Source organism: Calypte anna, chromosome 2 (genome assembly GCF_003957555.1).
Source record: "Calypte anna isolate BGI_N300 chromosome 2, bCalAnn1_v1.p, whole genome shotgun sequence".
Classification (NCBI taxonomy): domain Eukaryota; kingdom Metazoa; phylum Chordata; class Aves; order Apodiformes; family Trochilidae; genus Calypte; species Calypte anna.
The window spans coordinates 16,656,842-16,680,984 of NC_044245.1; the positions used below are offsets into that span (position 1 = coordinate 16,656,842).

General features: G+C 37.4%; 1 protein-coding gene across 1 annotated transcript in view; it reads left to right on the plus strand.

The window, feature by feature from the left end:
- The window catches only part of MPP7 (membrane palmitoylated protein 7), a 141,711-nt gene extending 119,990 nt beyond the window's left edge, over positions 1-21,721 (plus strand). The window contains exons 12-17 of the mRNA XM_030445582.1: positions 5,783-5,953; positions 12,924-13,004; positions 14,827-14,920; positions 16,015-16,123; positions 17,453-17,596; positions 18,995-21,721. Of these exons, the coding sequence (XP_030301442.1) occupies positions 5,783-5,953; positions 12,924-13,004; positions 14,827-14,920; positions 16,015-16,123; positions 17,453-17,596; positions 18,995-19,174 (779 nt within the window). The 3' untranslated portion in view covers positions 19,175-21,721. The remainder of the gene's footprint in view (positions 1-5,782; positions 5,954-12,923; positions 13,005-14,826; positions 14,921-16,014; positions 16,124-17,452; positions 17,597-18,994) is intronic.
- The last annotated feature ends 2,422 nt before the right edge of the window (positions 21,722-24,143 follow it).

Here is a 24,143-nt window from a genome sequence, read left to right on the forward strand (position 1 = left end):
GCAGAGCCACTTTCTTTTCCACTGCTCTGAGTATATATATTCCTTCAATCCCAAGAGTATTGGAGGTCTTCAAACAATTTTTCTCCAGCCTGTTGCTTTTTGGGAGAGTGAGAAAACATATAATGTCCCACCTGTGTTTTGCATTACTATTTTTTGAAGTGAATCCCAAACATCCCAATTGGTAGACCTTTATGACATGCCTTGATTACTAAGTAATTAAGAATTCCTAGACAATTCTCTTCATTATGTATACATGAAGTCTTTATGAAACATATTACACTGAAAAAAACCCCCAAAATATTGTCAATGGAGGCCTTGGATCACACTAAAAGGTTCAGGGTGTTTTAGTGCCACCTGAGTAACTTTCTATATGGTGTGACCTGTTACAAGACCAAGATAGTCTGGATCAGTTTAACTGCTGATGGAGGAGGTGACCTGTATTGTCTTGTATGTATTCACACATATGGACAGTTAGTATAAGGTAAGTTGAAGTATGAAATTGTTTGTATGTCTAAATTCTAGAAATGGTTTTCAAAGTATGAGTACACTGATTACTTCCTAAAACTAAAATGACTAAGTCATCTTGCATGCCAGTTTTGATAGTATGTAATGAAATCAAGTGAACTGCAACAATTCTAATATCAATTAATGAATTTTCAATTGATTTTATGGCTTGTTATGGGCTTAGGACTCTGTATTTTTTGGCATTTCATTCTGTGAACCAGTGTATTCTGTGAATGTCTGATCTCTGATGCGTACTTCAGACACACACAAGGTGGTCATGAAGAGCAGCAGAAGAGGCAGCTTTCAGAAAGCAGAATGTCTCTACCATTTGGGATCAGATCTTTTATGTCCAAGGTTATATAAAGAAATCACGCTATTAATTTGAACCCTTCCCTCTAAAGTGACTCAGATAATTTAATGATGTTTCATCAATTTCTTAATATTTAAGTCACAGTACAGTATTGTATGTTTCTGTGGTAATTTCCTGAGGAATTGTTGGGGGAATGTTAAGAGTTTGCCTTTGCCAGACTTAAATTCTAGTTACATTACTAGAACCTTTATGAACATACAGTAAATATAGATGAATATCATCTGTTTACTATTCTCAATTTTGTCTTAAAAATCCAGACATAATCTAAATTTTTATTAACTCTGTCTAATGTGCAAGCTGGGAATCCATCCAGAAGCAAGCGGAGTAAGAAGTCTGCTCTGTGTTTGTGCAGTTCCTGTGTAACAATAGAAATACTCAGTATATGAGCTAGTATAAAAAAACCTCAGCAATTTTTGGGGAAAAAATACCCAGAAATACCATGTGAAAATGTCATCTTCATACAAACCTCAGTAATGACTATGGTACTGAACTTATTTTTGTCAGAAATATGAATACAAAAAGTACTTTAAAATGCATCTACAATTAAAAAGCTTTTGTTCACTCTAATTTAGTCTATATTCATTTAATTAGTGAAAATGGATAAAAGCATTTGTAAGTACCTTACTGCATTCTGGAGCCTTACTGATGAATTTAGAAAGAATTGATGAATTTTAATTATAATATTTCCTCCTAGTATGATTTAACTGAATTTGAAAAAATTACTTTCTGCTTTTTTTAATATATTTGGATTTAAATGCATAAAACATTGTCACAATCTTTTGTTCATCTCTTCTTTAGAGTTGTTACTAAATCCAAATTAGCACAGTTTTTTACATCAGCACCCAGCTAAAGTACTTAAAGGGAAACAGGTTCATGTGGTGCCCGTTTTCAGTTTGCATTGGAGGGTGATGTCCAAGTAGATTTCTCTGTGCAAGTGCAAGGCCTTGTTCTGAGATGACAAAATGTATACTGCTGGTGTTTAAAAGAATAATGACACTCTGCTAGGGATTTTTTCATTCTTTTTCTTAGAGGTGTAAGTAATTTCTCTTTGATTATTGTTGGGCCTTAGTTAAGTTTATTAGTAGCAGCTTTTGATTTTATTTCATGTTGAGAAGTGTTATAAATGTTTGGAGACATCTGTAGTCTGAGCACATTTGTTCTTCATATTTAGTTCCCAGAGGCTGTTCATATTTCACCAAATCTGTTACATTCCAGCAGTGGTTTATGAGTTTGCATGTTCCATAAGCTTCTAGTCATGTAGCTGAAACCCATGAGATGGTGCAAGCTTCTCAGTGTTCAGAATTTTGTTGTTTTAGTGACAGAATTTCCCCCTTTTATTTTATAGTCTGCATTTTTGCCAAAGAGGATTAATCTCTGCTGATACCTATATTCCACAGGCAGTGGAGCCTGCAGCTTCTTTCATATTCATCACAGTTTATATTATCAAGTGTTCTGGGCAAGCAATGCTTTTTCCCTTTGTTCTTTATAGGAATTAACTTGATCATTTTATAGAAGCTTTATTTTAATATTGCATATCAGTATGGCTTTTTTTTGTGTAGTGATTTTTGCTGTATTTTTAATAATGTTCTGTTAATTTAAAAACATGAAATTTCTTTTTCGTTTTTCCTAAACTGTAAAATATGCAAACACTAGCAGAATATATTGTTACTTATTCATAGAGGTTTTTATTCCTTGTAAGTAAAATATCATTTCAGTTCAGCTTAATCTTTTTGCACAGTCATGGCTGACCAAAACACAATACAATTATAAATGCAGAGTTTAATAGAGAATATTAATAAGTGATTCTTTATAAAATAGCTTCTGAAGTTCACAGTAAAGTTAAGCCACATATTTGAGAACATAAAATGGCAGATGCGAGAGAGGAAGAATCATGTTTTCAGTAATGCAGTAGCACTGTCATAAAAATGCTGGATATCTTTGAAACAGTCTCAGTCTTCCTCTCCAAACTATGTAGTTTCCTGGGGGTTGAGAGCTGCTTAGAGCAAACTTTCTGAGGGCTTTCTATAGGACTATTGAGACAGGATTTGAGGAACAGTTAAAACAACTTTCAAACTGACAATAGTCTTAAAGTGGCAAAGCAATCTGCATATCACAACTTTTAAATATTCAGTAGTTCTACAGCTCATCTACACTGGCACACTGCAGAGACATGAGCCATGTTGGAAATCTGCTGCATTATCTGGTTAAAGTGTTTGCTCTTTGTAATTAATATAGTAGCTTTTCTGTAATGTCTAAGTTCTAGCTAAATTTGCTGTTGAGCCCTTTTAATGTACAGGACAATATTACTACTTTAATTCACCAGCAAGTTTAAGTCACAGAAATATCAAATTTTTGCATTAAGGAAACTCACGTTAGCACTGGAACTGTATCACCTCAGTGAATATGTGCAATGCTTTGTGCAGAGACTGTAAAAACTACAAGTGATGCAGCCTAAGGACAGCACTGAAAGATTTTCACCTTTTTGATTAAAAACCAAAAATAATCTACTTCTTTTTAATGGAATGAAGAAATGAAAATTCTTAGATAAAAAAACCAACCTGGTAGTTTGGTAATGAAGTCAGAGTAAAGTACATGGAGAAAAGAGGAACAAGTTACAAATGGTGTTACTAACACACAACAGCAGAGATTGAATTAATATGAAGATTTTGTAGTAATAGTAGTCTACAGTAGTCTACAGTTTGGCATGTAAACTGAGGCAAGGAAGCTCTGGGCACAGATGCTCTGAGGCAGCTGCTCTGAGGCTCAGAGCTGTCAATATTTGTAAAATTGACACCAAATTGGAGTAGAGATGATTGGCTTAGCTTTTTTTGATCACTATACTTACTTTTTACCTTCTCCAGATATGTGCATTCCAGCTTTTGTGACAAACTCTTTGTTCTTTAAACTATTTAGTACTGAATGATGAAGAATTATTCTTCAATTTTTTCCCATAAATTTTACAGAAAAAAAATCAGAACAAAGTTCATCTTGCTTTTAGGGCAACTGATTTTTTATTTTATTTTAAAAACAAAACCTTGCAGATGAGGCCTCAGGAAACCTGTAACTCACTTCAAGTGTCTGTATTGCTAATGTTATTTTAACCTTTCTTTATAAAGCTTTATACGTTTAGGTGTAGTTATGTAGCAGGAGAACATCCTCTTGTCATCACAGACTTCACCCTAGAGCCAGAGGAATCTCCCAGGCCCTCTCCTGGGTCTGTACCAGCACATGCTCCAACAGGGCTTTTCTCACTGCAGTCACTAATACATTCAGTATTGGAGTTCTTTTTTAAATAATAAAGTAAAATAACTCTTTATTTCATTAAGTTTTTATATATCTTATTTTGGTCCCTTTTCTGTATCCAGTCCAGGTCCTTTGCAGTCTAGACAAGACTGTAGCTCTTAAAAATGTAATCAGCCCTTTTTGTGCATGCTAACTCTTCTCCTTTTTCATAGTTTTCATTTTACTTTGAATATAAGTGGATTGACATTGCTTTATTCTTAAACAGTTTTTTTTTCTTCCTTTCCTCTGTGTTTGTTGTAGATTTCCATAGGTACAGGAGCTCACATCAATAAAATAACTTGGTTAACATCTTCTGTGATCCCGGTTCTGCAAAGATATAGTTAAAGTGGAACTGTGTCTGCAAAACGCTAAGCTTATAACTAAAAAACATAGGATTTTGATTCAGATCTGGTTCTGAATACTGGCAGGAATGAGCATTGAATTTACCCAATACCTTTGAATCAAAAATTGTAATATGATTACTTCTCAAACACATGAACGTAAATGCTATTACTCATTTAGGAAGGTGCATTGCTGAAAAATATAGGTTCACCAAAAGTTTACTTGTGTTTACTGTTCTATGATATGTTCTGGGCAAAGAAAAGGTGTTTGGATTCTTCCAGTATTTAAAATGCAGTCTGTATTTGAGTGTATTACCCGCAAATAATCAGCTTTTGAGTCCTCCTTTGCCATCCCAGTCGTTACTTCTAGAACAAAAGTAGCGCTATAGACATACCAGTAAATCAGAATGCAATGCAATGTAAAAGACTTACTTAAAAAACTTTAGAGTAATCATTAGCAGAGGAGTAAATCAGTTATTAACATATACTGTGGAAGGGTTTTTTTGTGCTATTCTGCTTGAAAATCTCCTGATCTCTGATCATCTCCTTTGAGAGTACTTAAAAGCTGTGTGAAATTTTCGATTTTCTAAATAGGCACCACAGATGTCACACTGTTGATGCAATTGTAAATGCAAGTTTAATATGAATATTAGCTTTTAAATTCATGCTAATATATCCCTAATGTGGGTACTGTGTTATCTAAGATGTTTCATAGTATTTTGGAATTTAACTTTGAGTTTGGTTTTACTTTCAAACATCTTTGTGAAAGGTTTTGTGCGTTTTTTTAATACTATCAGCATGTAGCTAGACTTAAAGTCTTAAGGAGTTAATTCTGATTAACCCTTTAAACCACCAGATGTTTTTCTATAGTATGTTGTACTTGATGTCTGTGTACTGTGGTGGTTTAATAGAAATGCATTAAGTGATTTAATAGAAATCACTCCAGAGGAGTCCAGACTGCATGAATTTCCTTGTTTTTATGTACTAATGTGTAAGATACTCAATTATCTAAATATCTTAACTTATTCTAATCATATTTTACAGTTTGTTATGATTTTATTGTTAATTTTACCTGATTTTTATTGTTTACCTAAATTTTTATTGTTAATTTTACCTGATACTGTTTAAAATTGAAGGGAAAGACTGTTCTCATGATCTGGCTCGTTTAGAATATAATACAGTTTTTAGTCCATGCACCAATCCTTGAATGTTTGGAAGAGACTGATTTCAAATGTTTTGACAAGACTTGTTTTCTTACTTTGAAAAAATCCTGTTCTTATTGCAGCTGGTTTTAGAAGAAGCTTTCGTCTTAGCAGAAAAGATAAAAAAACAAACAAATCTATGTATGAGTGCAAGAAGAGTGATCAGTATGATACTGCAGATATCCCAACATACGAAGAAGTTGCAAAATATAGACGGCAACCCAATGAAAAATACAGGCTTGTAGTTTTGGTTGGTAAGTTGTTTTCTTTATTTTTGTCTTGCTAACCTAGTAAACCAGCAAAGGACTGCTGATTAACACAATGCTTACCACAGAGTCATTTAGATTGGAAGGGATCTTGGGAGGTCACCTGGTCCTGCTTCCCTCTCAGCAGGGCTTCTAGCCCTCTCAGAGCAGGCTGCCTATGACAGCTGTGGGAACCTGTCTTCCCACCATGTGTTATCTTGTCCTGCCACCTCACATCTCATTAGAGAGGTGGCCTCCATCTTCTCAGTGGGTATCAGAAGGGTGCTGGTGGGTCTCTCTGAAGACATCTCTTCTCCTAGACAGTCAATCCCAATTCCCTCAGAGGTCATGTTCTTCAGCTGCCAACTGTCTTGGAGGCCTTCTGCTGGCTTTGCTTCACTTTATCAATATGTTTGCTTAGTGCAGGACCCATCATGGACAGAGTATTCCTCACAGGGTCTTAACAAGTGCTGAGTAAAGTAAATAATTTCCCTCTTATCTACAGGCTAGGCTCTTGGTGATACATTTAGCCTTTTGTCAGCCTTCATTACTGTCAGCATGTGCTGTGGACTCATGCTTTGCTCACTGCCCATGTGGAGCCACAGGTCTGTTTATCCAGGCTGCTTCCCAGTCAGGCAGTCCCCAGCCTGTACTGCTATGCAACATAGGCTATCCCAGATGGAGGACTTTTTATTTGTCCTCATCAAATTTCACGAAGTTCTGACAGCCCATACCCATAGCATATCAAGGTCCTTCTGAATGGAAGCCCTGCTCCTGAGCAAGCTACTTGTGTCACCAATTTTGGCATCTGGAATCTTGATAAAGGCCCATTCTGTGTCCTTCTTCAGGTCACTGATAGAGGTGAGTCCCAGAGTAGACACCTGAGGAACTCCACTTGTTGTGAGCCACCTAGTAGAGCCCAGAACAATAACCCTTCCCCATTGAACGTGATCATCCGTCCAGTTTTTCACCCATCTCATGGTCCACTTTTCCAGACAGGATGTCCCAGCTTCCCTACAAGGATGCTTTGGGAGATCACGTGTAAAGCCTTGCTAACGCAATGGGGGATGACATTTAAGTACAGCTACCATGGCTACTAGTCTGAACCTGACAGTCAAGCTGTACTAAATCTCAAAATAATTAGGTTGGTGTTCTGCTCTTAGATATAAATCAATATACCTATGTAGAAAAAAGAAATAAAAAAAAAGAACAGAATAAATACCTGGGGTCAACAAAGACAGAATATATAAGTGGAATGAAGAAAATCATCTGTTGTGTTAGAATAGATGCATAGAGAGAAAGGCGGATGAAAGGTGGACTTCTGTAGGCCAAGAATGAATATGAACATAGCTGCAGAAGACTCATGACATCTTTTCAGTTCTCTATTATTCTATAATCTGTCAAAACTCAAAAATCTACTCAAATACAAAATCTAGTCAAAATACATCACTTCAGTCTCCTAAAAAGATAGAATGTACATTATCTTAAATTTTCCAAAGGTAGCCATTGCAGTACAGAAGTGTAATGAGTAACCATTCCTACCAGTGAGTGTTGTTTCATTGCTTGTTGTTTCCTTTGCAATAGCATATAGGCTGATGTGTGAAGTTTCTGCATTCTGAAAGCAGCAAAGTAGAGAAATGTGAGCCTCTATGAGAGCCTGTTAAGAGTAGCTGTGTTTTTATATCGCTCATATCTAAGAGAACATTAAATTTAGTTTTTAATAAACAGTTTTGTCACTCTCCAGCACTAAAATTCAGCCACCTACCAGTGTGATCACTGTGAGATTGTGGACTATATACAACAAGTAATAACATGGTTGAGTTGATTTTACAGTTACATCAACAGAGTGCAGTGTGAAAGTGTGATAAGTAGACTTTTTATAACAAATTGCATATGTCTGATCTAAGGAATACCTAGAGATTTAATTTGATTTTTTTTTTGTAATAAATCAAATGAAGAAAGTGTGCTTTTTCAGTAACAAAAGCAGTTCAGAAATTTATTGCAGACTTCAGTAATTCTAATGTTTTTCTCTGGATATTGAGAGTAGCTTAAGTCTGGCCAATACCATAAAAATGTCTTGGGCAAAATGTGGAAAAACTAGCAGAGCTAAGCAATGCAGGTATAGTAAAAGCAAACATATTTAAAAAGCTTTTTGTGTGCCAGTAGCAGTATTCAATATAATCCGTCAAATATAATTTGGATATTAGTACCAGGAAATGAAGGGAGAGATAATTAATTTATAGCTGTAATTGGTGGGGGCACTAAATGTCTGTTGTGTTATGCTAGGCCTAAATGTATAATTTACTGTTGGAAGGGGTTTTTTAGCTTGTGTATAAATGTATAATTTACTGTTGGAAGGATTTTTTTTTAGGTTGTATTTTGCCCTTTTTTAGGGGGAGGGAGTTTGACAACTTTGAAATGGAAATTTCTTTTGACTGCATTTTAAATGGGTCTAGTCAGATTTACAGAATGCAAATTGCACACACAGTAATTTTTAGCACCCTGCAGTGTGATGTATACTAGTCTCAGGTTCAGCTGATATATTAGCTGATGTCAAGATTTTACCTTTCCTGCAAAAGTAGGTTCATGAATAAAGTCCTGCATATCCTTGGGGATTAAATAACAGGTCATCTGAAGCTGTAATGGTACAGCTGGTTCTGCTGTGCTTTTACTTGTTATGAATGTGATGAGTCTGCTAAAACCAAAATTATCCAATATTGTGTCACCAGTCATCTTCTGGTAACTCACTGTTCCCAGGCTGCCAACAGATCCTTGAAATCTTCCTTCTAAATATTGCCTGCAAGCTAAGCGTGATACCTTGCAGCCCTATGAGGCAGAATATTTTAACACAAAACATATTAAATATATATGCAAGAATATTCATTCATATGCATTGAGAAAAAAGTCATACTCACAAAAGCTTCTGCTTCAGTAACTGTGAGGGCCAGACAGGCACAAATAATTTCAGGGTGCATTGTACCACATACTATAACTTGCACATATAGTTATATACTATCACTTTACACAGCGTAGTACCAGCTAAGTCAGAGCTTTCTGAAGGGACAGTGCTAGCATAAGGCAGAGTCAGCAGTAACCAACCATGGGTTTATCCCCCAGAATGTTTTAAGTTATGTGTGTTCATAGCTTCCACCAGAAGCATGCAAAGCCTTTCGGGTGCTGTGGTTGTCCGTGGTGCATCTCTCACCAGCAGGCAGTGGTGGAAGCAAGGACCAGAGGTTTGTAGCCATGAAGGAGCAATTATTATTCGTGTGTCACGCAAGCAGAAGTCTCTCTGTTTCTGAATGAGGCTTTTAGTACTCCCTATAATGGTGTCCTTCTGGTCACCACTGCAAAGAAGAATAATCTGGAATAATCTGTGACTGAAAAAGTTCTCTGTTGATACATTAGTTACTTTTTTTTTTTTAATCCATCACTTTTGGGTTTTTTATGAAGGAGCTGCATGGAGGTGCTGGCACAAGTGCAGAGGAGGGAAGTGAAGCTGGTGAAGGAGAATAAATTTTACAAAGGATTTAAGGAGCTGAGATTGTTTAGTTTGAGGAAGAGGAAGCTGAGATGTGACCTTATGGCTCTCTATAACTACCTGAAAGGACATTGTAGAAAGGTTGGTGCTGGTCTGTTCTCACGGGTACTTAGTGATAGAAAAAAGGGAATGGCTTCAAGCTGCAACAGGGTAGGTTTAGTCTGGACATAGGAAGAACTTTTTCACAGAAACAGCAATCATAAACTGGAATAGGCTGCCCAGGGAATTGGTCAAGCCACCATCCCTGGATGTGTTTAAGGGTCATTTAAATGTGGTGTTGAGGGATATTGTTTAGGGGAGAAATTTGTAGAGTAGGGATGATGGCTGAACTGAATGATCCCAAGGGTCTTTTACAACCTGAAAGATTCTATGAGGCCAGGTCTGTCTCAGAGCAGGAGAGCATGAAATGGAAGGGGCTCCACACACTAGTGTGAACTCAACTGGTCTTGCTTCAGTGAACAGCAGATATCTCACTGTTGGTTATATTTTACTGTAACACAGTAAATGAGGTTATATTTTCCTACTGCATATCTCATTGAGCTACAGTTGGATGTGCGTATGCAGCCATTGAATAGCAGTGATCAGTTGTACCAGTAACTGAGCCACTGTCAAGACATGTTTTCTACAGGATCTTTATGATCCCAGCAGGGTTCTTGTCTCCTGACTCTCAAAATCTTTTTGGAAAGGCAGCTTTCCCCACCCCTCCTTCCCCCCTCTTTTTCAGTTTTCTTCAGACATGTTTTAGTGGTACAAAATTTCATGCAAATTTTAGTGACTGGTGTTTGAATTCTGCAAGTGTCCCTTAATAAAGGGAGATCGGCTCTAAAGTGCATTTCTGCAGGATTCAACCATTACTTAGCTGATGTGACTCAACACGAAGCAGCAAGCAACATAAATGTTCCTTTAAAAAAAAATAAACAGAATCTGCCCCCCCGACTCTAAATATTTCTGACTGGGGTGATTTATACTAAGCCAAAAGTATGATACAGTCATGAATCCCACATGCCTGGTATATTACTACAAGAATCTATAAGAAATGTAATCTGGTGTATTACTATACTTATAAATAATTACTATTGCTCTTTTCAATCCAGATGCTTTATTCTCAAGTCCAAATGGTATTCTGATTCATAAGAGAGAATGGAATCTTTCTGTGTTGCATCAAAATGAAAAGAATATTCAGTGTAGAAGTGTACATTACACTTGGGAAATGTACTTTAAAAATCAGCATAATGGATGGTGTTGCTAATTAGGAATTAACTTCAGCATCCATATGCTGAAGTTATCAGAGTTCTGCCAGGACAGCACAGAAAAAGATTAATCTACACCTCTCAGTAGTTAAATTTAAAGATTCTTAAATGTTAATCTGGAAGGGAAGGCAGAATAGTAGTGAGATTGTAGTCTGGAAACAGCTTTGATCTAAGTTTGGAAATCATCTGTCACAGGAAGGAAAGCCTGGATTCTTTATATATAAAAAGAGCTACAAGCATATTGTTGATTTGACAGCATGTAGACTGAAGAAAAAATATTTGTGTAGATATGATGGAAATAGATCTTTGCTTGAAGGTAATTAATAATTTTTAAAATTTGGATTCCAGTTGCTTCATTCTACTTTGATAGGATATATTGAGAATTTTAATTACTTTTCTTATAAAAAATCATATTTACCTTAAATATCTATACTAATAGCAAAGGAAAAATGTTGGGTTTTGGTGGGGTTTTTTTGTTTGCTTTTAAAAAAAGAACAAAAGTAATGCTATTGTCTGCATGACACATTGCTTTCCTCTGCAGACATACACCAGTAGAGGCTGCTGTACACCATGTTAAATAAATATTTATACATACTGATAAATTAATTTACAGGCAGGTCTGAGATGGACCTTGAAATGCAGTTGTGTGTTTAACTTATGTAAACATATAAAAATTATAAATGCAGAAACTCTCAAGGCTTTACAGAGAGACCATAGTCTGGAACAGTAGCAAACATTTGCTTTTCATCAGTATGTGTTTCTAATTTCAGGCAGGTTTGATAGTAATTTTTACAAACTGGCACCTGAAAGTCTTTCCTTCTTGACTCTCACTAGTAATTAACCAATGTATTACTGCTTCATTGAAATGTTTATTAAGTTTCATATTTCTAATGTATAAAATGTCTCTGCTGAGAAGCTCTGTATGCATGAGAGTCACTTTTACTAGAAGAGCAGGAATTTTCCTTAAAACCACACATACTATCCTTGTATTATTTGGGGAATGGTTTCAATGACTCACTGTCTTCTGCATTCTGTTGCACTGACCTGGCTCTGTGGAAATGAAGCCACTGCAACCTCTGAAACCCATGAGCACTCAGAGCTCTGCTCCCCTCACACACAATGTCCTGGCCTCACCACCCAAGGGACCTGCAGGCTGGAGTCCCACACGAAGGGCTCCTGGAGGCACAGTCATTGCTTATGGAGCCTGAGACCTCACAGGAGAGAGTGACCTCACCGAGACCTGAAGCACCTCTGGCAAATGGCAAAGAGTTAGGGACAACCTGAAAACCAAAAGGAAAGCCTGCTTGGTAGCTTCTAGGAATTAGAGGTGGAGGACATGGGTCAAAAAACTCCCATGCAGTCTTTGTTTCTTCCTGACATTCTCTTTCTAAGAGTGGTCTCTTTTTGGCAGCCACATGGAGAAAGAAATATTGGGGCCAGTTCAGACAGCAGGCAGCAGACAAGGATAGTTTAAAAGAAAATCAACAGCAAAGGAAGAGACCCAAATATTCAAACATGAGTTCTGCCCTTTGTTCCTTTCTCCATGCAATGCTATCCTGGCCCATTCAAAAGGTGGACAGTGGCAGCTACAGCCAGGAAGAGAACTGGCAGTATTCCTGCCTGCACGGGGCTGGAAGGAGCACAGTAACCCAGAGCACGAGGACAAAGTGGGAGTGATGCTCCTCAGGGGAGTCTGGTGCAACCAGGAGTGGAGCAGCTGGAGGGAGGAGGAGAAAGCCACAATGACACATGGAGTGCAGGGGCTCTGGGGGGACTTTGTGCATGCCAGCTAGGATCCTCTAGTCTGTGAGTTGGGGATGTTTTGGCAAAATGAAAAGTCAAACCAGATTTTGTGCTGGAAAGCTAAGTTGCAGGGGTCTATAGTAGGGCTGAGGATGAAGATAGCTGTGTATTGAGAGTAGTTGCTGTAGAAAAGAAAGCTTGGCTTTCACCTTTTTCACTGATATTTTCCTTGGTAATAAAGTCAGAGCAGAGTAACCGCCAACTACATCCCCTGAAATTTGTCAGTGCTGTATGTTTTAAGAGAGGCCAGAACCATGGGCATTTCCAGTATGTATTACAGCTATATGCTGTGTAGTCTTATCTCAGAGAGTTCTTATACCTGAAGACAAGAGAGAGCTGGCTGCTGGGAAACATTATGTTGTTTTGTTTGGTTTTTTTCTTTCAGGTCCTGTGGGGGTTGGACTGAATGAGCTTAAACGGAAATTGCTGATCAGTGACACCCAGCATTACGGGGTAACGGTGCCACGTAAGTAAAAATACACTTCTGTTCTTCCAGTGCTAAACTTGCATTATTATCCTTTGTTACTGCATTACCTCAAGGCACTTTTAAAATCTGGGTCTCTAAATGCATGCTTGGCATCCAAATAACTTTTCTAATTTTTAAAATTGTTGCTGCAGTTTTGTTTTAAATAGCATTGATTAAACGCACAGGATGTTTTGGCTCAAAGGCGGTGCAGTAGACTTTTAGTACAAGTTTAACATGATTGATGTCAGTGAGTTTAGTAAATGAAACTCAGCTGAAGAACACCCTGGATTTGGCTGTAAAGCAGTGAAATGTACTCTGTTACCAGTGCTTGCTTTCAGCAAAATTGCTTTTGTATGTTTGCCAGGCTGAAAAATTAGGACTGATAAACAGTTTAATCCTCTGAATGAATTAATAAAATCCCTTTGATTAGATTAAGAAAATTTGACTTGGGGATTTTTAACTTTTTCCACCTGTCTCACCAAGTAGTGTTACTTTATATATTAACTTCTATGGTACTTCATTTGGGTTTCTTCAACGTAAGGACTAGACAATTTTAGACTTTTCATTCTTTGGTTTGCTTTCTACCTTCTTACTATTTGTGCCTTCTGTAGGCATCTTTCAAAAACAGGGTTCAACATTCTGCATTTGGGAAATACTGTCACAGGCTTTTTGCACGTACAGGTATTCTGTAAAGTATATATATGAATTAATTTGCTAGGTAGAAAAATTACTACATTTGGTTTTGGCAGGTCATTTCATTTACATTACTTGCTTCAGCTGAGTACTGAAAACAACAACAACAAAAAAATAAGCCACACGTCCCCAAATATCTAACACACTGAAATATATGCAATCATTTGCCCAAAAATATTTCTCTAAAAATTGCCAGTATTCATCGAGTTGCCTTCTCTCTTTTCTCTTCCAAATTTGTGGTTATAATTTAAAACAAACATATAAAGAAATCACTCCCTAAAATTCGGTAAGAGAGGATTTGGAGGGAGAACTGGGGTTTTCATCCTGGAAATGTTCCTCTTCGTGTCAACCTAAGAACAGCGTGATACCAAACAGCATTCAGGACCGATTCTGCAAGCAGGTTGTGTACATTCCTATGTGAGAGAGAATGCATGATGCTGTAACATAAAACTTGTATTAAATAGACTTTCAAATGAGTTCATTATCCATAAATGACAATGCCATAACTAAGTTTTATTTATAAGTAAAACCTTTGTACATAGTACTTGAAGGAAAGTGCAAAGTGCAAATATTAAGGAGCTACTGAAAGAAAAAGGAATTATGTTTTGATCACCAGAAAAACAAAACACTAAAGAATAAAACTCACACCTGATACTTTATTATCATGCTTCACATACCATAGCTACAAGTGTTGTTAATGAATATAACATTTTTTAAATCAGACTGGTGAGCTTTGTTTCCCTTTATGGTTTCATATGCTAATAAGTTCAACAAGTCTCAAGTTTGGGGTAATTGTCATGGACTGCTGCTCCTTTTATTATTCAACTGTCCTCATTTATTGGGTTTTTCCATAGGTAATAAAAATGATAATCTGGTACTTGTCCAGTAGGTTTTTTCATGCTTTTCCTGCACGCCTTTAAAACTCAATCCTGTCATATGCTTGTGTGCTGCTTACCAGATCCAGAGCAGCCTTATGTCCATCAGAAGTGAGGGAACTGCTATGCCTAGTATTGCACAAGGGTTTTGTATTTTCAGTGTTTCCTGAACTGGTTTGTATCATAATGTTTTGTGCATCTTTTCATCTCTTTTTCTTCTTTTTTATTTATTTCTTGATTTAATGAAACTGCAGACACAACCCGACCGAGGAGAAGCCAAGAAAGTGACGGTGTTGAATACATTTTCATTTCCAAGCACTTGTTTGAGACAGACGTGCAGAATAACAAGTATGTTGAAGAGACTAACTAAAAGCACTGTGAAAACAATGGCTTTATTATAAAATGCGGCTGGTTGTAATTTTAGATAATAAGTCAAAGTGGATATAGCTTGCAGCAGTTTGAAGATGTGTTAAAGTTACGTTTTGATATATAAGCAGTTCAAAGCAGCAGGCAAAAACAGAGAAAAAAAGCAGTATGTGCAAACACGTACTGCTTTTTTGAAGCTTTCAAGTATTTCCAGTACTTCAGTTCATCTAGTAGACACTGAAATTGTAGATGTTCAGGATGGGGGAGCACTCATAATAGGGCATCGTCTGTGATAGCAATAAAGCATTGCAACTCGGGGGAGGCAGGAGGGGGGGCAGGAAGTGCTGCAAACGTGCCTGAGTCAATGTTTGTGTAGTTCTGCTCTCTTTCAGGCCAGGCACTTCCTCTGCTTTTGAATTTAGAGATCTACAGTGAAGCCCCTGCCTGTAAACCCACCAGAAATTAAACTAAAATAAAGACAATGGTAGCATCGTCCTCTCCAGCAGCCTGTAAAACTCTGTAGCTTGAAATTCTTCCCCAGTGTTTCAGAGGGCAAAAGTGTATTAGACACAACACTGTGGGTTTTATTGAAACTTCAAACTGTGCTTTGCTTTTTTGGCAAATAGTGCTTGTATTTTTATAGCACATAACCAGCCGCCTTGGTTCCATTAGCACCATTGTTGCTCCTCCTCCTCTTCTGAGACAGAGAATTTGGATATTCTGTAGTGTGCAATGAAATTTCAGTAGTTTCTATTGTTTAGCTTATCCACTGTTTTATTGCATTGCATTAGTTCAGAAACAGAGGTGATGGAAAACATTAGTGGGTCTTGGACTGCAGTACTTTTTTCTCTTTAGCTGTAACACAAGCAGGTGTTACTGATTTGAAAGTGGTAAAGTAGATTTCTTAAAATTGACATGCTGAAATACTTGACAGCATTTCCTTTATAAAACATGGTAAAACTCTCACATAACGTAAAATATTTTTTGCTCCTGAATTAGATCTTACAAACCAAACTGATAAGTTTTCTTTTGGAGAAAATGGAAATGATTCCAGCTGTTTTCACCTTCTGCCACAGGTTTATTGAGTACGGCGAGTATAAGAACAACTACTATGGTACAAGTTTAGACTCTGTTCGATCTGTACTAGCTAAAAACAAAGTTTGTTTGTTGGATGTGCAGCCACATGTGAGTAAGCAAAATGTCTTTTGGATTTTTGTAGTTCCACACACTGCATATGGGGAACCTAGAAAAAAATTGTTTCTAAAAGTGTGTACTTTATTCTACAACGAATGAATGTTGAGTGGGCTTGCTGGGTACCTTTATCACAGCAAGACTCTTTGAAAGGAAGAGAGGAAGGAAACTTCATTACATATTGGGAAGTATTCAGCTTGGTAATTAAGTGAACTGAAAGTCTGCAGCATAATACCAAAGATTTAATTTTAGTATGCTCCTACATTTTCATTCATCTTTCTGCTGGTTTGGGTTAGAGATGCTCTCTGAAACTTCAGTCTCAGAATGGCGTTCATCTATCATCCAGCCCAGCAACTCTCTCTCAGAAGTTTAACCAGACCCTTCATGAAAAGGATTTCCATGCAGGGTGGACACATGTCAAGGAATACATTAGATGTGTTGTTGGCTGGATGATGGTTAAGAACATTCCTTTAAAACCATTTGTTCCTGTGTTGACCTTGCTTTTTGGCCCCACTGAACAGCTCCAATGGGAATTTTTATGCTGCTAATAACCACAGTGCTTCCAGGAGCTGGACTAGTTCATTTAAACACAGTCAAAGTGTTTCTTCTCCAAGGGTGGCCAGCCTGTGACTTCTGAATCCTTGCAGCTTGTGAACAGTTCCTGGGGCAATTTCAGATGTGAGGCTGTGCAGAGGCTCCACAGGTTGATACTGCCAGGTAGCTCTGCAAGGTTCTTGCCCTGTTTTCTGGAGTAGCACCATAATCTCTCAGGGATCCATGCTTGTAATCCCTCCTGGAATCCCACTCTGACACAGAATTTTCCTGTCGGCCCTGGCAATGTGAAAAAGACAGAAAGCTGCCAGCCATCCCATTCCTGCTTCACCCTGTGCACCATCTGAATTGTAGACCCATCTCTAACTCCACACCCAGCATCACTCGACTGACTCAGGAACAGTGAGAGCAGGAGTTATGTTGGGGACACACAGTACTGAAGAAAACAAATCATTGATCTGTTATGACCAGGTGCCACAGACACCTTTTCTTGTTTCTTTTCATGGGTACAGAAAGTGCTATTCCTGCTAAAATGTGTCAGATTGTTTCTCCTCCATATTCCCTCTGAAAACTCTCCAGTTTTATTATTATTCACATGACAGTTCTCTGTGCATAAATCAAAGCCGGTCACCAGGGCAGGATGACAGTAAATGAAAAACAGCCTTCTAAAAGTGCTTCGTGGGTTTATTTTGGTTAGTGGAGAGTTTCTTTTATTACAGTAATTCTTTTGTGCAAAATAAACTAATTAATTAAAACATTTCCTCTTGCCAGACAGTGAAACACTTACGGACATATGAATTCAAACCATTTGTTATATTCATAAAGCCTCCAGCACTCGACCGTTTGAGAGAGACCAGAAAAAATGCCAAGATTATTTCAAGTAAAGATGATAAGGGAACTGCAAAACCCTTTACAGTAAGTATATTTAGACATGGTAAAACATGAGAGCTTTTGCTGTAGCAGCTTACCCTGAAAATACAAGTGAACACTGGATCTCATCGACAGTGCTTGTCAGGACTTACACAAATATCTTGTTATTTCCCCAATTTCTCTTCTGCTGCAAATTTACTATAGTGTTTTCATTGTTTGATTTGCTCGTGGGTATTTCCATTTCTGTGGTCCTCTGATTTTATGTCAATGAAGAACCTGCACAGTGCAAGTATATTTGTATGAGAAATAATGAGGGCTTAAGATGTTTCTATTCAAGTATAAGGATATTTTTGCTTTATCCAAGTGTATTACTTGGTCTCCATTTAGAGGAAAGCTCAAATATAAAGCATCAATTAAAAAAGTAAATTCCACTTTAACACAAAGGTCATGTTTGTGGAGAAGATAAATTTTTGAATTTGAGATTTTTATAGGGAAATGGACACAGAAAGAAAAAGAGAGAGAGAAAGAAAATGAAAGAAGATAGAAGGGAGAGAGAGCAAGAAAGAAAAAGAGAGGGAGGGAACAAGAGAAAGAAAGAGAGAAAGAAATCTAAACAAGTAACAAATGCTGCTTTTTACCAATAATCAGAAAAAAATATTAGTTAGATTACCCAACAGCTATTTATTTACCTCCTTGAAATATAATGAAATAATATTTTAATGGAAAGTAAAGCAAAGCTGATCATAATCAATCTTTTTATATACATTTACAGTTTGCATCATTTTGCCTTATTCAGATGACACTTTGAAATTTTTAGCTTTTGTTTCAAACTGAGTCACAGACACAGTCACACACCATATATTTGTAGCATACACATTTGAAATAGGTTGGAAATAATGCACTGTTAATATATGTTGTATGGTATATAAAATGTAAGGGGAGTTCATTCTTCAGAGCATCCTTCAGGCCTTTGCTTAGTTAGGATGGGTTTAATCACTCAGAGTTCTGTAAACAATTAAATTCCTAGGATTTGTTCCCTCCCCAAGCATAAATAAAACAGGAATACGTTGAGTCAGGTGGAACCAGGCATAAGAAGCAGCTCCTACCAAGCTCCTAAAAGAATAAAGGCTGTATTGCAACGTAGCACATGCAAATAGCAAACTGAGACTTAAGTCATGAAACCTTAAATGTATCATCAAAGTGAGCAGCTAGAAACTTTCTCCACTAGTACTGCTAACCAAAAATGTCTCTGTCATTACTGTGCAGTGACTTCAGTAAAATGTGTTCATGAGAATGCTCTCAGAGATCACTTGTAATGGTAATTTCTATATAATTTTTTATTAGAAGTACAGTTTCCCTCTCTCCTGATGAGAAATAACTAAGTAGCTTTGTGTTTAGCACAGAATGAGTTTATGTGACATTGCTCTGGCCTGATCTTACTAGGAAGAAGATTTTCAAGAAATGATTAAATCTGCCCACGTGATGGAGAGCCAGTACGGGCACCTTTTCGATAAGGTGATTGTCAACGATGACCTCGCAACAGCTTACACTGAGCTTAAAACAACTTTTGACAGGTTGGAGACTGAGACCTTCTGGGTTCCTGTCAGCTGGCTGCATTCATAATGCTTTACATGGACAAAACATCTGCTGTTGTCTCAGAATCTAAATATGGGACATGGTTAGGCATTGCTTGATGACCATTTTCTTGGTAGGCTTTCTAACTCCACCTGAGCAGCAGGTACATGCACTTGGAACTGGTCTTGTTTTCCTCTCTTCAATCCTCCTGCCCACAGTTTTGGATTGAACAGTCAGATTAAACCAAAGTCTTACTGTACTCCATAAAGGGAGCTAGTACTGGTGTAACAAAACTGCCAAACACCTCTATCATTACCTGTGTATTTCCAAGACAAGCTTTTTTTTAATGGAGATTTTGCAGAAAATATTAATTAATACTGGATATCATTGCTTTGGGTTTTTTAAGTATAACTGTTCCCATAATGAGCACATCAGCACTTGGAAATTATTACTCTTTAAGTACTTGAGAGAACTGAAACAGGCAAAAGTGACCAACATTTTTATGAGGAAGACATCATAGTTTTAATGATGTATTAAGATCAGTGTTTTTACTTTTCTAGATGTAAACCTTGTCTTACATGTACAGAATTATTTTAGTATTCCTTTTCACTTTCATAGTCATGGAAAGAAAGATGTATTCAGTGTCTTAATTGTGAAATACAATGCTGTGAGCATGCATGGATTAAAAATATTTTCGTGCATGCTTTGTGGCACATCAGAGAAAACTCATGGGACTGTTTATTTAAATAGGGAAAAATATTAGTTACTATGTATATAACTTCAAAGTCTTTGGGATTAATCTTCTGGAAAATATTGCAAATTGCTATGAATAGCAACTAAGTAAAAAGTAATATTGTTTTTTTTTCTTTAGAACTTTTAGAATCCTTTAGAACAGTTTTTCCATCAGAATTTAAAAAAAAAAAATTAGTGAGGAAATCTTGGAGATCTGGGAAGCAGTTGCAGGAGATTAATTCTTTTTGTTGTTTAATATGTAGTGATACTTCTTAATAGTATAACAGTTATTTTGTCTCCTCTCAAAAACAAGTTAATGCTCTAGACTTCACTGTAAAAATACCCTTGTCACTGGTCAGGCACAATTGGAAACCTCACTTTAAAATTTGATGTGGCAGTGCGAGCAAATGTATATTAGATTATGTATTTTTAATAGAGGTAATTTGGTATTTTTCTTTATTTACTACTGATATGCAGGAAATGAGCACATCTGTAAAGACCAAGTAACACCTGTGTGTTGTATTGTGACTGTGTCTTGTAAGTACGGAATGTGTATAGGAACTTGCTGACTTCAGGTCATCACATCTGTGGCATTCAAACAGGAAACCATTACTTCATGTTAATCTGTAAAGAGAATATAGCTGTCTTGTTTAAAGTAAAAAAAGAATTTAGTGAAACTTTATATATTTATGAAAGGGTTGGAAAGGGATGTTAAGTTTTTAAATTTCTTGTCAATGTGATCGTTTACTAAGGAGATTACTATGTCTGTAATTTGAAACACTGTCTCTGTAAATGGAGCTCAACATTCCATGTAAATATTTTATTTCAGTTCATATGCTGATAAAGCCATCAGATTTTGCAGTTTTATTCTAAATGTGTATTTAATATGTGGGTCATTGCATTTGGCTTAGAGTTGTATAAGGTAAATGAAATACAAGCAACAACAGCAAAATCCCTAGGAGTCTGGAAATGTTTATGCAAGGGTTACAGATGTACTGAATCCCAGCACAGATACACACTCCACTTGAACAGCTGTAACGTAACTTTTGTCAGATTTCATCATTTTCCTGGTGAAAGTACACTTTTTTTTGTAACATAACTAGAAATGTGTTGATTAAATTAATTGCATGGAGATTATGAGAGCTGACAAAATATTTTCTATTTTTTTTAATTATGGAAAATCAAACCTATTTTCAGAGGAGCTGGAATTCATTGGGTCTGTCTGCTTTTGCCTGTGAGACCCCGAGTGCCCTCATCATCTCTTGCAAACAAACCCAAACTGGGAGGGCACTTGGCATCTCTCAGCATCTGGCTGTTTCCAACAAAAGGGAATTTGTCATTCCTGAAGCACACCATACAGCTTCTTACCTGGGTTCTCTCAGAGCATTGGTGTACAGTAACTCTCAAATGAGGGACCTTCTTTTCTCTTTAAGAAATAGATGCTGGAGTAGTGGGCAAACTCCCTGTTAGAAACAGGTCTGGCTCTCCTGCAGGCTGTTTTCCTTGTCTTTTTGAAATTAATTGAACTCCCATTTCTGGGTCTCTGTGGTCTAGGAGGACCTTCTACAACAGGTTTCTGTGCTGGGCAGCAGTAAGCAGCACGGTGCTTTTCTGCATTTACAGACACTGATCCTCTGATCCTCGGCACAGTCCTGGCAGGAGTTTCCTAGACTGATGGCTGCCTGCCCCGTCTCCAAGCCAGGAGCTAATTCCTGAATTGTAACACCTGCAAAAGAAAAGGAATCACAAAAACATAAATCCAACCAACAAAGTAAAATGTGCGTACAGTCTTTGAGAAGTAAGAAATGGTTCAAATTAAATTACTAGACTGCTCTTGAAAATCAACATTTTTGTAGTGTTTGCTTAAAAAAAAATAATAAAAAATCAAAGCCACTGGCCTCCATGAGGCAGGCAGTGATAATAGTAGGTCAAGGCAGAAAAATGTCTTAATCCAACAGCGTCAACAGGGCTGGAGCCTGCTTATTGTGATGAACATTGAGACCATGTGCTGAATTATTCTGTGATACTCAAGGCAGGGAGGATGGGGGTGAGGGAATTGTTCCTTTGACTCCTAAGAATTTGGGAACGAATACAACTAAACATGTTTCCAATATTCCACATAGTCAAGTTGTGCTGTGTGGGTTTTAAGAGAACTCTATGTTTTGACAGTCAAGTCCAGATGTTTTTATTGTGTTCTAGCTGTCTGCCACAGTTAAACAAATGGTTATATTTTTTACTGTTGTACCAAGCTCTATACTTGAATTTGCCATCAGGTCCTTTTGTTGATGTCTTACCTGAAATCTGGTCTTACCTTCTTATGCAAAACAATAAATTATTGAAATATCATCAAAGGTGTTTTTTCTTTGTTCTAAATTGCACCACAACATGTAGGCGTAATTACTTTAATTACTTAATTTTCTTTTTAATGTATTTATAAAGGTAAAATGCCTGAGCAGTAAGTTATCTCACACATCTCTTACTGTAATGCTCCAATTACCTTTAAATGGAAAGAGACAGTGACCTCGAACAAGGACTAAAATTCTTACATTTTCATTTTGGTGGCCTAATTCTCCTGCAAAATAGATGCTTACACTTTCCTGCACCCCGAAATAAACTATTTTCTTTTTGAGAGTTTCTTTTTGAAAGTTTAAATCAGTGGCTCAAACTCAGACAGCAGCTCACCTGGGCTTGCTAAGTTGCTTGGAGTGTTACTTGAGTTACTGACTCGGAGTGTTTCATCTGTCACATATGTTCCTGGGCCACTCACTCCAGTAGGAGGTTGTGTGCATTTGTAGGGCTCAAAGAAAGTAATGCTTAATGGTTAAAGGTTTCAGCAGAAATATACACCAAAACATTTGGAAACAGTTAAAGTCTGGTCTTTAATTTTGTCTTATGTTAAATGACAGTACAAATGAGGGAATTTGGAGTTCTAGACAGCTGGAGACTTTTCCCCTCTCAGTATCTGTGTCTGAAATACAAGCTGGATATTTGGAAGACTGTATGGAATGATTTTACATCTCTATAATAAAATACTATGGTATTTTGTGTAGTGGACATCCAACATTTTAACAAAGAAGGTAGATCCTTGTGATTCTGGAGACTTTGTTTAGCTTCTATTTTAGTTCTACATGTCTGTTGAAACAGACTTGATGGCACAAAGCTGCCAGCACATTTCAATATATGAATGGAAAAAAAATATCTTCAGGATTTCCAAAAGGGTTTAAATGGCACAAACAGTATTTGAAAAAATTTTGATAAGTAATAAATAGGGAAAATTAGGTCTTTTGTAATTAAGTCTAGTTCTTTTCAGTAGCCATATTAATACTCACAATTTAAATAAGCTAAAAACACAGAAGGCACACTATAAGTTTCCTCAAGTGAAATCTAAATTTATGGTTTAATGAAGATGTTATAAGCTTTTATTCAGCTATACACAGGCTTATGGAAACTTAGTTTTAAGGGATTCAGTACAGCTTTAAAAGACAGAGGGTCTGTGGGTATGGCAGAGAGACTGGAGCTGTTGCAAACATGAGTTTGGTACAGACTGCTGAACATCTTTCTCAGTGACCTTGATGAGAGGCCAGAGTGTCTTCTCACCAAGTTTCCTGATGACACAAATCTGGGAAGTCTGGCAGACACTCAGAAGGCTGTGCTGCCATTCAGAGCGACCTGGACAGGGTGGAGAGTTGGGCAGGGAAAAATTTAATGAATTACAACAAGGGTAAGTTGTAGAGTCTTGCATCTGAGTAGGAACAGCTCAAGTATCAGTACAGGCTGGGGACTGAACTGTTGGAGAGCAGTGAAGGGGAAATGGACCTGGGGGTTCTGGTGGGTGGAAGGATGACCATGAGCCAGCAATGTGCCCTTGTGGCCAATGGCATCCTGGGTGCATTAGAAGGGGGGTGGTTAGTGGGTCAAGAGAGGTTCTCCTCTCCCTCTACTCTGTCCTGGTGAGGCCAAATCTGGAATATTGTGTCCAGTTCTGGGCCCATCAGTTCCAGAACTGCTTGAGAGAGTCCAGGGAAGAGCGACCAGGATGATGAAAGGAGTGGAACATCTCCCTTCTGAGGAAAGGCTGACGGAGCTGGGGCTCTGCAGCTTGGGGAAGAGGAGAATGAGTGGTGACCTCATTAATGTTTATAAATATGTAAGGGGAGAGAGCCAGGAGGATGGTGCCAGGCTCTTCTCACTTATGACCAATGATAGGACAAGAGGCAATGGATATAAGCTTGGGCATAGGAGGTTCCATATAAACATGAGAAATTTTTTTACTGTGAGTGTGGCA